The following is a 15,000-nucleotide window of genomic DNA, read 5'->3' as shown; positions in this document are numbered from 1 at the left end:
AGCATCATGAAGACCAAGGAACACAACAGGCAGGTCCGTGATACTGTTGTGGAGAAGTTTAAAGCCGGATTTAGTTACAAAAAGATTTCCAAAACTTTAAACATCCAAAGAAGCACTGTGCAAGCGATCATATTGAAATGGATGGAGTATCATACCACTGCAAATCTACCAAGACCCGGCCGTGCATCCAAACTTTCATATCAAACAAGGAGAAGACTGATCAGAGATGCAGCCAAGAGGTCCATGATCCCTCTGGATGAACTGCAGAGATCTACAGCTGAGGTGGAGAGTCTGTCCATAGGACAACAATCAGTCGTACACTGCACAAATCTGGCCTTTATGGAAGAGTGGCAAGAAGAAAGCCATTTCTCAAAGATATCCATAAAAAGTGTTGTATAAGGTTGCCACAAGCCACCTGGAGACACCAAACATGTGGAGGAAGGTGCTCTGATCAGATGAAACCAAACTCGAACTTTTTGAGCACAATGCCAAACGATATGTTTGGCATAAAAGCAACACAGCTCATCACACTGAACACACCATCCCCACTGTCAAACATGGTGGTGGCAGCATCATGGTTTGGGCCTGCTTTTCTTCAGCAGGGACACGGAAGATGGTCTAATTTGAAGGGAAGATGGATGGAGCCAAATACAGGACCATTCTTGTAGAAAACCCGTTGGAGTCTGCAAAAGACCTGAGGCTGGGACGGAGATTTGTCTTCCAACAAGACAAAGATCCAAAACCTAAAGCAAAATCTACAATGGAATGGTTCACAAATAAACCTATCCAGGTGTTAGAATGGCCAAGGCACAGTCCAGACCTGAACCCAATCGAGAATCTGTGGAAAGAGCTGAAAACTGCTGTTCACAAACGCCTCCATCCAACCTCACTCAGCTCCAGCTGTTTACAAAGGAAGAATGGGCGAGAATTTCAGTCTCTCCATGTGCAAAACTGATAGACACATACCCCAAGCGACGTGTGCTGTAATCGCAGCAAAAGGGGGCGATACAAAGTATTAACTTTCAGGGGATGAATAATATTGCACGCCCCAATTTTCAGTTTATTATTTTTTACAAAAGTTTAAAATAAGCAATACATTTCGTTCAACTTCACAATTGTGTCCCACTTGTTGTTGATTCTTCACCAGAACATTAACAATTTTTATCTTTGTTTGAAGTCTGAAATGTGAGAAGAGGTTAAACAAATCAAGGGGGCTGAATATTTTCGCAAGGCACTCTATCTATCTATCTATCTATCTATCTATCTATCTATCTATCCCCTTACCTCTCCCTCCAATGCAGTATATCCAGGACGCCCTCTGACTTTTCAGCTACTGTTACTCAGCAATATACTCGGTTATGTTATCTCTCCTGTCCGTTATCTATCCACCTAGAGTGAACCTTAGAATTCCTGATCTATTGGAAGAAGTTTAAGAGGAACTGTGACTAGGTCCAAAAATAAAGTCGAATGCCATGAAATAATTCATGAATTCCCCTGATTCTGCTTCTATTTTCCATTTTGTGCAGTAATTTGTTGCCTTTGGAGCGCAGTATGTGAAATCTCTGCTTTTAGTGCAGCTGGGCGTTTCTCCAGAGTGTTCTCGGTGCCTTGTGCTTTCACCCCTCCCTTTCGGATGCAGACAGTCTCAGCTGCCCAGATAATGTATCAGTCTCAGACACTGCTGAGTTGTGCTTGGCAAAGTCTGGAAGGAAGGAGTGAAAGTGCAAGAAGAAACATTCGTTGCACGACAAGCAGAGATTTCCCATACTGCGCTCCAAAAACAACAAAAGTGAAAATCTCTGCAATGGAATGACGCATTATAAAATGGAAAAATATGGTAGAATCAGTCAGCTCATGACTTTATTTATCTAATTTTTTTGAGCCAGTAACAGGTCCTTTTTTTGGCCTCTTCAGGGGTTTTTTTACTTTCATTAATGTTAGAGAACAAGACAATAATGTAAAGTGAAGGTACGGTATATGTATGACAGTGCCATATAAATATTGTGCATGAGATTATCAATAACCATTGTAATTCTTCTCTTTCTGATTAGCTAAAAAACAGGAAAAATGTGCAGAAAATTACTTTGGCTGTCGCAGTGGAAGGTGCATCCTAAATACTTGGGTTTGTGATGGCCAGAAAGACTGCGAGGACGGCACTGATGAAGTGCACTGTGGTGGGTGTCAAATGCAAATATGGGTATTTATCGCAGATGTTTACTATATCTGTCTGTCTATTTTTGGGCTCTGCATGGGCACAGGGTGACTTTTTGCCAAATCTAAGGGGTACTTTACACGTTGCGACATCGCTGGCAATTGCTAGCGATGCCGAGCGCGATAGTCCCCGCCCCCGTCGCACATGCGATATTATGTGATAGCTGCTGTAGCGAACATTATTGCTACAGCAGCTTCACACGCACATACCTTGTCGGCGATGTTGCAGTGACTGCCGAACAATCCCTCCCTCAAGGGGGAGGTGCGTTCGGCGTCACCGCAACGTCACCACAACGTCACTAAGCGGCCGTCCAATAGAAGAGGAGGGACGGAGATAAGCGGGACGTAACATCCCGCCCACCTCCTTCCTTCCTTCCGCATTGCTGGTGGACGCAGGTAAGGAGATGTTTGTCGTTCCTGCGGCTTCACACTCAGCGATGTATGCTGCCGCAGGAACGAGGAACAACATCGTATCTCCTATAGGTGCGGCATTATGGAAATGAACGACGTTACACAGATCAGCGATTTTTTACGCTTCTGCGCTCGTTCATTGTCGCACTTAGGATTTACACGTTGCGATGTCGTTACCGGCGCCGGATGTGCGTCATTAACGATGTGACCCCGACGATATAACAGTAACGATGTCGCAACGTGTAAAGTACCCCTAAGACTTAATTTCCCAAAACTTTAAAAAAAGAAGAAATGTTTGACTTTCTCATGGAAGCCATAACGTTTGCACGAGAACTTTTGCAGACGGAAAAATTTAGGTTATGTGGTTCTGTAATAGTAACCAAAGAATCAGATGGGCACATACTATACGGATGAGGCTAGAGGGGGTATGTACTTGTAATTCAGGTTCTAAGGTTTCGGATGCGGCTCTCTCCCACAGGCACCTCCTGTTCCTGGAATCAGTTTGCCTGCTCACAAAACAAGTGTATCTCCAAGCAGTGGATGTGCGATGGAGAGGACGATTGTGGGGACGGTTCAGATGAAAGTGATGATGTCTGCGGTACGTATCCCATCCTAATCCGTGACTTTAAGCCACAAATGGGGCAATCAGATCTTCAGATTTATGAAGAGAAGAGTGGAGCAGAAAGATAGAGGAGAGATAGTGAGAGATAGAGGAGAGATAGCGGAGAGATAGCGGAGAGATAGCGGAGAGATAGAGGTGAGATAGTGGAGATAGCGGAGAGATAGAGGAGAGATAGAGGAGAGATAGTGAGAGATAGTGAGAGATAGAGGAGAGATAGAGGAGAGATAGTGAGAGATAGAGGAGAGATAGCGGAGAGATAGTGGAGAGATAGCGGAGAGATAGAGGAGAGATAGTGGAGATAGCGGAGAGATAGAGGAGAGATAGAGGAGAGATAGTGAGAGATAGAGGAGAGATAGAGGAGAGATAGAGGAGAGATAGTGAGAGATAGAGGAGAGATAGAGGAGAGATAGCGGAGAGATAGAGGAGAGATAGCGGAGAGATAGAGGAGAGATAGAGGAGAGATAGAGGAGAGATAGCGGAGAGATAGAGGAGAGATAGAGGAGAGATAGAGGAGAGATAGCGGAGAGATAGAGGAGAGATAGCGGAGAGATAGTGGAGAGATAGAGGAGAGATAGAGGAGAGATAGAGGAGAGATAGTGAGAGATAGAGGAGAGATAGTGAGAGATAGAGGAGAGATAGAGGAGAGATAGAGGAGAGATAGCGGAGAGATAGAGGAGAGATAGAGGAGAGATAGAGGAGATAGCGGAGAGATAGAGGAGAGATAGAGGAGAGATAGAGGAGAGATAGAGGAGATAGCGGAAAGATAGAGGAGAGATAGAGGAGAGATAGTGGAGATAGCGGAGAGATAGAGGAGAGATAGAGGAGAGATAGAGGAGAGATAGAGGTGAGATAGAGGAGAGATAGCGGAGAGATAGCGGAGAGATAGCGGAGAGATAGAGGAGAGATAGAGGAGAGATAGTGAGAGATAGAGGTGAGATAGAGGAGAGATAGCGGAGAGATAGCGGAGAGATAGCGGAGAGATAGAGGAGAGATAGTGGAGATAGCGGAGAGATAGCGGAGAGATAGAGGATAGATAGTGAGAGATAGAGGAGAGATAGTGAGAGATAGAGGAGAAATAGAGGAGAGATAGCGGAGAGATAGCGGAGAGATAGAGGAGAGATAGAGGAGAGATAGCGGAGAGATAGAGGAGAGATAGAGGAGAGATAGAGGAGAGATAGAGGAGAGATAGCGGAGAGATAGAGGAGAGATAGAGGAGAGATAGAGGAGAGATAGCGGAGAGATAGAGGAGAGATAGCGGAGAGATAGCGGAGAGATAGAGGAGAGATAGAGGAGAGATAGCGGAGAGATAGCGGAGAGATAGAGGAGAGATAGCGGAGAGATAGAGGAGAGATAGAGGAGAGATAGAGGAGAGATAGCGGAGAGATAGAGGAGAGATAGCGGAGAGATAGAGGAGAGATAGAGGAGAGATAGCGGAGAGATAGCGGAGAGATAGAGGAGAGATAGCGGAGAGATAGCGGAGAGATAGAGGAGAGATAGAGGAGAGATAGAGGAGAGATAGCAGAGATATAGCAGAGACAGCAGAGATAGCGGAGAGATAGTGGAGAGATAGTTGAGATAACGGAGAGATAGAGGCGAGATAGAGGAGAGCTAGCAGAGATAGTGGAGAGATAGCGGAGAGATAGCGGAGAGATAGCGGAGAGATAGAGGAGAGATAGCGGAGAGATAGCGGAGAGATAGAGGAGAGATAGCAGAGATATAGCAGAGACAGCAGAGATAGTGAAGAGATAGTGGAGAGATAGTTGAGATAACGGAGAGATAGAGGCGAGATAGAGGAGAGCTAGCAGAGATAGTGGAGAGATAGCGGAGAGATAGTGGAGATAGCGGAGAAATAGCAGAGATAGAGGGAGATAGAGGAGAGATAGTGGAGATAGCGGAGAGATAGCAGAGATAGTGGAGAGATAGTGGAGAGATAGCGGAGATATAGCAGAGAGATAGCGGAGAGCTAGTGGAGATAATGGAGAGATAGCGGAGATAGCGGAGAGATAGCAGAGAGAGATAGTGGAGAGATAGCGGAGATATAGCAGAGAGATAGCGGAGAGCTAGCGGAGATGATGGAGAGATAGCGGAGAGATAGCGGAGATAGCAGAGAGATAGTGGAGATAGCGGAAATATAGTGCAGAGATAGCAGAGATAGCAGAGAGATAATGGAGAGATAGTTGAGATAGAGGAGAGATAGAGGAGAGATAGCAGAGATAGTGGAGAGATAGCGGAGATAGCGGATAGATAGTCGAGAGATAGCGGAGAGATAGCAGAGAGATAGCGGAGAGATAGCGGAGAGATAGCAGAGATAATGGAGAAATAACGGAGATAGCGGAGAGATAGCAGAGATAATGGAGAAATAACGGAGATAGCGGAAAGATAGCAGAGATAGCCAATTAATGTTAAAAATATAGAACAAAAGCTTTAAAAAAAAACATTGGGTCACAAAAACAGATTTATTGCCTGATGTGCATTAAATAAATGCGTTTTTCCCTGTCTATATACAGTCCATGTGTATACAACACGGCCCTTTATCAACATTTCATTACTGGACCTGATAATTCAATCTGTTTTCTGGAATTACTGATGGATAAATTGTATCACAGTCCCAGCTGAGACCCCGGCCACTCACTGCTGTAATACAACACTTTCCTCGCTATTACTCCATATACTGCTGACAAAGGACGAGAAATAACATTTTTCTCCTTCCCTCTCTCTCTTTTTTATCCCTCCTGCTGTGCCATTCTTCTTTTGTTCTTCCTTCCTTCTTTCCTTTCTTCCACTTCCACACTATTTCCTTCTCTTAAATGTGTGTCCTTTCACCTATTTTTTTTTCAATCCTTCACTCCATCTTGTCCTTCCTTTCTTTCCCTCATTCCCTACCATATTTCCTTTCCTCATTTTCTCACTCTTCTTCCTTCCCTCATTCCCTAACATATTTCCTTTCCTCATTATATCACTCTCCCTCCTTCATTCCTTTCTTACGTTCTCCCTTCCCTAACATATTTCCTTTCCTCATTTGCTCACTTTTCTTCTTTGCTTACTTCCTTCCTTCCCTACCATTTTTCCATATTTCCTTTCCTCATGTTCTCACTCTTCTTCCTTCCTTCCTTCCTTTTTTCCTCCTTACCTTACTTCCATTTATTCTTCCTTCATTGCTCCATTACTTTCTTTCTTTCCTTTTTTTCTGTTCCTCCTTTGCTCTGTCTATTTTTTCCCTTCTTTACTTCCTTCACTTCCTCCCTTTCTCACACTTTTCCTTCCTTCTCTCTCTTATTTCCTTGGCTTGCATGCTCCTTTCTTTTTTTGCCTTTTCTACTTTTTCCCCTCTTGCTCCTTTCCTTATTGCTTTTCCTTTTGTCATTTACTCTTTCCGTTTGTCACTATGTTTCTTTCCTCACTTGTTTTCCTTCCCTTTTCTCTTTTTTCCTTCCTTCCTCAATCCATATTTTCCTTCTGTCCTTCCTTCCTTTTGTTCCTCTTCCTTATTTTACTTTTTCACACCTTCCTATTGTTTCTTATACTCATTTCATCATTCTATATATCTTTTTCCCCGGCCGTTCTCCCTTTATTTCCATTTCCCGACCTCTCTGTTATACCCCAGGTTTAGTGACCTGTGCTTCCGATATGTTCAGCTGCCCTAATTCCCACGCCTGTGTTCCTTTTCATTGGTTGTGTGATGGAGAAAGAGACTGTCCTAACGGTAGTGATGAACTGTCCACTGCCGGCTGTGGTAAGTCCGAAAATTGATTATTATAAAGCAATAAATGAATTAACCCATTGATATCAGGTTCGGATTTTTTTAAGTAGACCTCAAGCACAAGTGTCTAGGTTCCCTAAAAAGATGCTACAATCTATAGTAAAGAAGGAATATGAAGAAGAAGAAAGAGAATAAGAAGTAGAAGCTTTCCTTTCCCTACGTCTAATCAAACCGATGGACCACCAATTCAATATTTTTCTTAGCCTCGCAGAATCTTTTTCAATCATCGCACCCGGCTATGAATTGTACATTATTTTTGCTTCTTTCCAGTTGAGAAAAGTGTCTGTCAATTTTAGTTTTAAATCTAACTTCACTTTTGGGGGTGAATGGCCTTCGATCATATCATGGTACCCTACTCATGGATGGTACGGTAAATGAAGAAGATTCAACATTCAACAGAATCCAACTTGACCGTTACTCCAAATGGGACACAAAGCTTAATTCGTAAACACAAAGACAATTGCTTTGGCAGTTGTGATATGTGGCTACAGTCTATTGTGACAGATGCTTGGTAGTTACAGTCTTTAGACCGAACATTCTTTGTGGTTACTGTCTATTGGAATAGATGCTTAGTAGTTATAGTCTATTGTTTGGTGGTTACAGTGTATAGGCACAGACGCTTGGTAGTTACAGTCTATTGATTGGTGGTCAAAGTATATGGGCACAGATGCTTGGTAGTTACAGTCTATTGTTTGGTGGTTACAGTGTATAGGCACAGACGCTTGGTAGTTACAGTCTATTGATTGGTGGTTACAGTGTATAGGCACAGACGCTTGGTAGTTACAGTCTATTGATTGGTGGTCAAAGTATATGGGCACAGATGCTTGGTAGTTACAATCTATTGTTTGGTGGTTACAGTGTATAGGCACAGACGCTTGGTAGTTACAGTCTATTGATTGGTGGTCACAGTATATGGGTACAGATGCTTGGTAGTTACAGTCTATTGATTGGTGGTCACAGTATATGGGTACAGATGCTTGGTAGTTACAGTCTATTGATTGGTGGTCACAGTATATGGGCACAGATGCTTGGTAGTTACAGTCTATTGTTTGGTAATTACAGTATACAGTGCTGGCCAAAAATATTGGCACCCCTGCAATTCTGTCAGAGAATACTCAATTTCTTCATGAAAATGATTGCAATCACAAATCCTTTGGTGTTATTATCTTCATTTATTTTGTCTTCAATGAAAAAAAAGAAAAAAATTGTCATAAAGCCAAATTGAATATAATGCCACAACAAACATAAAAAAGGGGGTGGACAAAAGTATTGGCACTGTTTGAAAAATCATATAATGCTTCTCTAATTTGTGTAATTAATAGCCCCTGTAACTTACCTGTGGCACCTAACAGGTGCTGGCAATAACTAAATCACACTCGCAGCCAGTTGAAATGGATTAAAGTTGACTCAACCTCTGTCCTGGTCCTTGTGTGCACCACATTGAGCATGGAGAAAAGAAAGAAGACCAAAGAACTGTCTGAGGACTGGAGAATCCAAATTGTGAGGAAGCATGAGCAATCTCAAGGCTTCACGTCCATCTCCAAAGACCTGAAAGTTCCTGTGTCTACGGTGCGCAGTGTCATCAAGAAGTGTAAAGCCCATGGCACTGCGGCTAACCTCCCTAGATGTGGAAGGAAAAGAACAATTGACGAGAGATTTCAACGCACGATTGTGCGGATGGTGGATAAAGAACCTCGACTAACATCCAAACAAGTTCAAGCTGCCCTGCAGTCCGAGGGTACAACAGTGTCAACCCGTACTATCCGTCGGCGTCTGAATGAAAAAGGTACTGTATGGTAGGATACCCAGGAAGACCCCACTTCTTACCCAGAGACATAAAAAAGCCAGGCTGGAGTTTGCCAAAACTTACCTGAGAAAGCCTAAAACGTTTTGGAAGAATATTCTCTGGTCAGATGAGACAAAAGTAGAGCTTTTTGGGAAAAGCCATCAACATAGAATTTACAGGGAAAAAAAAGAGGCATTCAAAGAAAAGAACATGGTCCCTACAGTCAAACATGGCGGAGGTTCCCTGATGTTTTGGGGTTGCTTTGCTGCCTCTGGCACTGGACTGCTTGACCGTGTGCATGGCATTATGAAGTCTGAAGACTACCAACAAATTTTGCAGCATAATGTAGGGCCCAGTGTGAGAAAGCTGGGTCTCCCTCAGAGGTCATGGGTCTTCCAGCAGGACAATGACCCAAAACACACTTCAAAAAGCACTAGAAAATGGTTTGATAGAAAGCACTGGAGACTACTAAAGTGGACAGCAATGAGTCCAGACGTGAACCCCATAGAAGACCTGTGGAGAGATCTCAAAATGGCAGTTTGGAGAAGGCACCCTTCAAATCTCAGGGACCTGGAGCAGTTTGCCAAAGAAGAATGGTCTAAAATTCCAGCAGAGCATTGTAAGAAACTCATTGATGGTTACCGGAAGCGGTGGTTCGCAGTTATTTTGGCTAAAGGTTGTGCAACCAAGTATTAGGCTGAGGGTGCCAATACTTTTGTCTGGCCCACTTTTGGAGTTTTGTGTGAACTGATCAATGATTTGATTTTTGTTTCATTCTCTTTTGTGTTTTTTCATTGCAAGCAAAATAAATGAAGATAATAATACCAAAGAATTTGTGATTGCAATCATTTTCAAGAAGAAACTGAGTATTCTCTGACACAATTGCAGGGGTGCCAATACTTTTGACCAGCACTATATGGGTACAGATGCTTGATAGTTAGTCTATTGTTTGGTGGTCACAGTATATGGGTACAGACGCTTGCTAGTTACAGTCTATTATTTGGTGGTTACAGTCTATGGACACAGATGCTTGGAGGTTACAGTCAGTTGACACAGCATATGATTGGTGGTTAGAGTTAGTGGCATAAATTCTTGAAGGTTACAATCAATTGGAAACGATAAAAAGAAAATTGGAAGTCACAGTCTTTTGGCAGAGATTCTTGATGGTTGCAATCTATTTTTTGGTGGATGAAGTCTATAGGGACATATACTTGGTGGTTACAGATTATTGGAAAAGATTCTTGGTAGTCAGTCTATTTGCAGTGATGCCTGATGGTTACAGTGTATTATTAGGGGGCTGGATTCTTTAGGGACAGATACTTGGAGGTTACAGTCAATTGACCCAGCATTTGCTTGATGACTACAGTCTATTGTTGATGGCTACAAATAAAAGGGACAAATACTTGATGGTTACAGTCAATTGAACCAGCCTATGCTTGGTGGTTATAGTCTATTATTTGATATCTAATGTCTACTGTGACAGATACATAGAGGTTAGAGTCAATTGACACAGCATATGCTTGGTGGTTAGAATCTATTGACATAAATCCTTAATGGTTTTTACGGTCTTTGGGCATAGATACTTGATGGTTACATTTTATTATTTGATGGCTACAATTTAAAGGGACAATACTTCATGATTACAGTCAATTGAAGAAGCCTATGCTTGGTGGTTACAGTCTATTGTTTGATATCTAATGTCTATTTGGACAGATACGTAGAGGTTAGAGTCAATTGACACTACATATTGTTGGTGGTTATAGACTATTGGCACAGGAGCTTGATGGTTACAGTCTTTTGACTGGTTGCTACCGTCTTTAGGGACAGGTACTTGGCGGTTAGAGTCAATTGACACAGTATATGCTTGGTGGTTATAGTCTATTGGCACAGAGGCTTGATGGCATATGATTGGGGGTTATAGTCTATTGGCACAGAGGCTTGATGACATATGCTTGGTGGTCATAGTCTATTTGAACAGAGGCTTGATGGTTACAGTCTATTGTTTGGTTGCTACAATCTAAAGAGACAGATGCTTTGACGTTACAGTCATTTGAAATAGCATATTGTAACGTCTGCCTGGATCCACAGACTCAGACGGCTGTAATGAACAGGCTAGAGGGAAGCCACTCACCAAGCAGGACCCCTAGAATCCTGAAACCCTTTAACCCCTATACAGGGATTTGGAATTACACAGGGCCCCGGAGATCACTACCTGTGGAAGGCTGCAGTCCCATGAGAGTAGTAGTCAGGCAGGGTCGAACCGGGAAATGCAAAATAGGGGTAGAATCGTGCAGGCAAGGACATAATCCGAAAACAAAGCAGAGGTCAAATCCGGATCGGGCAGCGAGGTAAATAAACAGCAGGCAGGAGGGTAGTCAGGAAACAAGCAGAAGTCAGAATACCTGAATCACTAAATAGAACAGGGTGGAACAGGAACCAGGAATACAGAACTATCTCTGGCAGTGGTCAGCAGACAGGAGGGAGAGTAAGAAGGGTGTGGTGTCTTCCCATTGGTTGTAGCTGAATGATGGTAACTTCAGCTGGAAGACACACGCCACCTATAGTCAGCCAGTGGTACTGCAGATCCCAAGGAAACCCAGCCCAGTGGATGAGCGGAGCCTGTGCCCACCAGAGCCACTGGCACTGACTCCTCCCCTATCACCAGCACTATCCACAGCGGGAACACGGCGTTGCCTGGTGATCGGTGCAGAAGTGCTGGAGAGGACTCTGGTGGGGACGTAACACATATGCTTTGTGGGTATCATCTATTTGCACAGAGGCTTAATGGTTGCAGTCTATTGTTTGGTGGTTACAGTCTATTGGCTCATACGCTCGGCAGTTACAGACTATTGGCACAGATATATTTTGGTTACAATCTATTGGCACAGATGATTGATGGGTGCAGTACATTGTTTGGTTGTTACAGTCTATTAGGATAAATTCTTGGAGGAAACAATCTTAACTGGCAAATATTAGGCTCAGTGTTAACTTGTCTCAGTCTCCGGTCAAATTTAGGGTCTTTGGGCTTTTAGGCACTGTTAGTACAAGACCAATACAAGAGAATACTAGACCTGGATCATAACCACTCAGAGACCCTCGTCACAGAATATCATATACCTCTCAGATATATCTAAATCCACTCTACAACAGAACTTACTCCATGCTTCTAGGTGCGCATGCAAGACTGGAGATGAAGATTGCCAGAACTTCATAAATAACTCTGCAAAATGGTGCTGTAGGGTGGCACCATATGGCGATATGTCAAGTACGTCAGGCTATAGCATGGAGGACGTACAGGATTTATACACAAGGCTCTGATGTGAGCATGAAAGAAAAATAGAACATTTGGAGAATGTATCACTTGCTGGTATAATACCGCCATAGGTATGAAAGATAAGCGAGCAACCAGACCTGAAAATGACAACATGTCACGCATTGTGCTCGGTGTCTGTGCTCCTCATTAGGAAACCCATCGTGACTCTTAGATATGGATTTATATATAATGTATAGCTTTACAGTCTGCGGGTGTAGCTGTAACTCGTAGTCTCTGTGTTTTGCAGCAGATCCAGCCAAGATGTTGTGCGTGTAGTCATTTCCATGTTTCAGATGTTAGACATGTTTGAGTGACAGCCTGTGAAATGACACCGCATTGAGAGGATGTGTAATCCAAAAGCACCTTCACGGCTGCACTCGCTCACAGTAATGAACTGAAACACACTTGACTTCAGATATGAAATGCATGTGGCCGTCCGCTGATTAATCTCGGGGCGGACGTCCCCGCACCGGGGGACGGGGATAGTGTTACACCTCCCGCTCCGCTCAACTATCCCCGTCCAGTCTGTCAAACACTCGGGCTGCAGTGATGAGATAAAACTCATAGTTAACCCGATTTAACCCGGTCACTTTCCACTTTCCCAGGCTGATTTCCATAGGGCTTTTTAATCAGTTCAAGTCCAGGGCATTTTTGGTCTTCAGGACCAGACACAGTTCATCCAATTACCGCGCATTAGTCTAAAAGCTGCACATTTCTGATAAATGTTAGACTTTTTTGACCATGGTTTTAATAAACAATATATACCGTATATACTCAAGTATAAGCCGAGATTTTCAGCCCATTTGTTTATGCTGAAAACGCCCCCATCAGCTTAGACTCAAGTGAGGTTCCCATATAAAAATTATTCTCACCTGTCCTCCATTCCTGCGGTATCCTTACCTGCTTCTTGCAGTCACATAGACCCCTCGGTGATCTCGTCTGGTGCACGGGGCCGCGCCGCTGTCATGGCTTTACTGCAGTTGAATGCTTTGCGGTGCCGTAAAGCATTCAACTGTAGAAAAGCACTGACAGCAGTGGAGGGCCCGTGCACCAGCTGTGATCATCGAGGGGTGCATCTTGCAGTCCACATGCACATAGCCCCCTCGGTGATCTCGTCCGGTGCACAGAGCCGCCGCTACTGTCATGGCTTTACTGCAATTGAATGATTTGTGTCGTAAAGCATTCAACTGCAGTAAAGCGCTGACAGCAGCGGCGGCTCTGTGCACTGGATGAGATCACCGAGGGGGCTATGCGCCTGTGGACTGCAAGAAGAAGCCAAGGACACCGCGGAAACAGAGGACAGGTGAGAAGAATTGTGTGTGTGTGTGTGAACAACAGCATAATAGAGGAGAATAAAGGGACCAGAATGAGAACATTACTAAAGTATTGGGAACTTTACTGCAGGGCACATTACTATAGGACACAAGGATGGGGCACATTACTATAGGACAGAAGGATGGGGCACATTACTATAGGGCAGAAGGATCGGGTACATTACTATAGGGCAGAAGGATGGAGCACATCACATTACTATAGGGCAGTAGGATGGGGCACATTACTATAGGGCAGAAGGATGGACACATTACTGTAGGGCAGAAGGATGGAGCACATCACAATACTATAGGGCAGAAGGATGGGGCACATTTCTATAGGGCAGAAGGATGGGACACATTACTATAGGGCAGAAGGATGGGCACGTTACTATAGGGCAAAAGGATGGACACATTACTATAGGGTAGAAGGATGGGCACGTTACTATAGGGCAAAAGGATGGACACATTACTATAGGGTAGAAGGATGGGCACATTACTATAGGGCAAAAGGATGGACACATTACTATAGGGTAGAAGGATGGGCACATTACTATAGGGCAAAAGGATGGACACATTACTATAGGGCAGAAGGATGGGGCACATTACTATGGGACACAAGGATGGGGCACATTACTATAGGACAGAAAGATGGGCACATTACTATAGGGCAGAAGGATGGGGCACACTACAATAGGGCATTTTACTGGTATATATTTATATTCTTTAAATTTAGCAGTAGCTGCTGCATTTTCCACCCTAGGCTTATACTCGAGTCAATATGGTTTCTCCGTCTTCTGTGGTAAAATTAGGGGTCTCAGCTTATTCTCGGGTCGGCTTATACTCGAATATATACGGTATATACGGTGTGTGTGTGTGTATATATATATATATATATATATATAATATATATATATATCTATATATATATATATATATATATAATTTTTTTTTTTCAAATGTTCTTACGTTCACATATACTGTTTATTCATGCAAAGTCTGATCAAGTAGCAGAAAATGTACAACAGATCAATACATATAAAAAATAAAGATAGAAAACAATTACATGTATATATATACATATAAGATATTGTTATTATTATTATTATTATTATTTACTATACTATTTTTGGCTGTCCTATTGACTAAATGGAACAGACACTGAGCATGTGCAGCTCTGCTGTATCTTCACCAGTTGGGGCTGCAGCGCCCATTCTCATGGTTCCCGAGCCCTGTTCTTGGGATCACAGGGGGGTCTCAGCAGCTGGACCTCCAAGTTATCCTCTATCCTATTAATATCACATGGCTTGTAGTAACCAGTTAATGCCCCAGCACGGTATTTTAAAACCCATGGTTTATCCTCCAATGTTACTTACTCTAGCACCGGTCCAAACAACTAATACTGTCTGTACCCTTCAAAGAAATGCTCGGCCCCAGCGTGAATCAAAAGGTAACATCGCTGACTCTGCTCTCGGAGTGGATCCTTCTCCGTCCATTAAACCGCGTTACACAGCAGCGTGAGCACAGTGTGACACACTGCAGACATGACTGAAGGAGTTGATAAATTTATCAACTTTAAGAAGGAAA

General features: G+C 43.3%; 1 protein-coding gene across 5 annotated transcripts in view; it reads left to right on the top strand.

Moving 5' to 3' along the window:
• LRP1B (LDL receptor related protein 1B) overlaps positions 1-15,000 on the top strand; it is a 2,012,817-nt gene that overhangs the window by 1,707,687 nt on the left and 290,130 nt on the right. For all 5 annotated transcript variants that reach the window (XM_075317168.1, XM_075317164.1, XM_075317167.1 and 2 more), the window contains exons 50-52: positions 2,052-2,174; positions 3,101-3,220; positions 6,849-6,977. In XM_075317168.1, coding sequence (XP_075173283.1) covers positions 2,052-2,174; positions 3,101-3,220; positions 6,849-6,977 — 372 coding nt within the window. The remainder of the gene's footprint in view (positions 1-2,051; positions 2,175-3,100; positions 3,221-6,848; positions 6,978-15,000) is intronic.

This window comes from Anomaloglossus baeobatrachus, chromosome 7, assembly GCF_048569485.1.
Source record: "Anomaloglossus baeobatrachus isolate aAnoBae1 chromosome 7, aAnoBae1.hap1, whole genome shotgun sequence".
In the NCBI taxonomy this organism is placed as follows: Eukaryota; Metazoa; Chordata; class Amphibia; order Anura; family Aromobatidae; genus Anomaloglossus; species Anomaloglossus baeobatrachus.
Note: the sequence above shows the minus strand (reverse complement) of the source record. Positions and strands in the feature narration are given on the sequence as shown.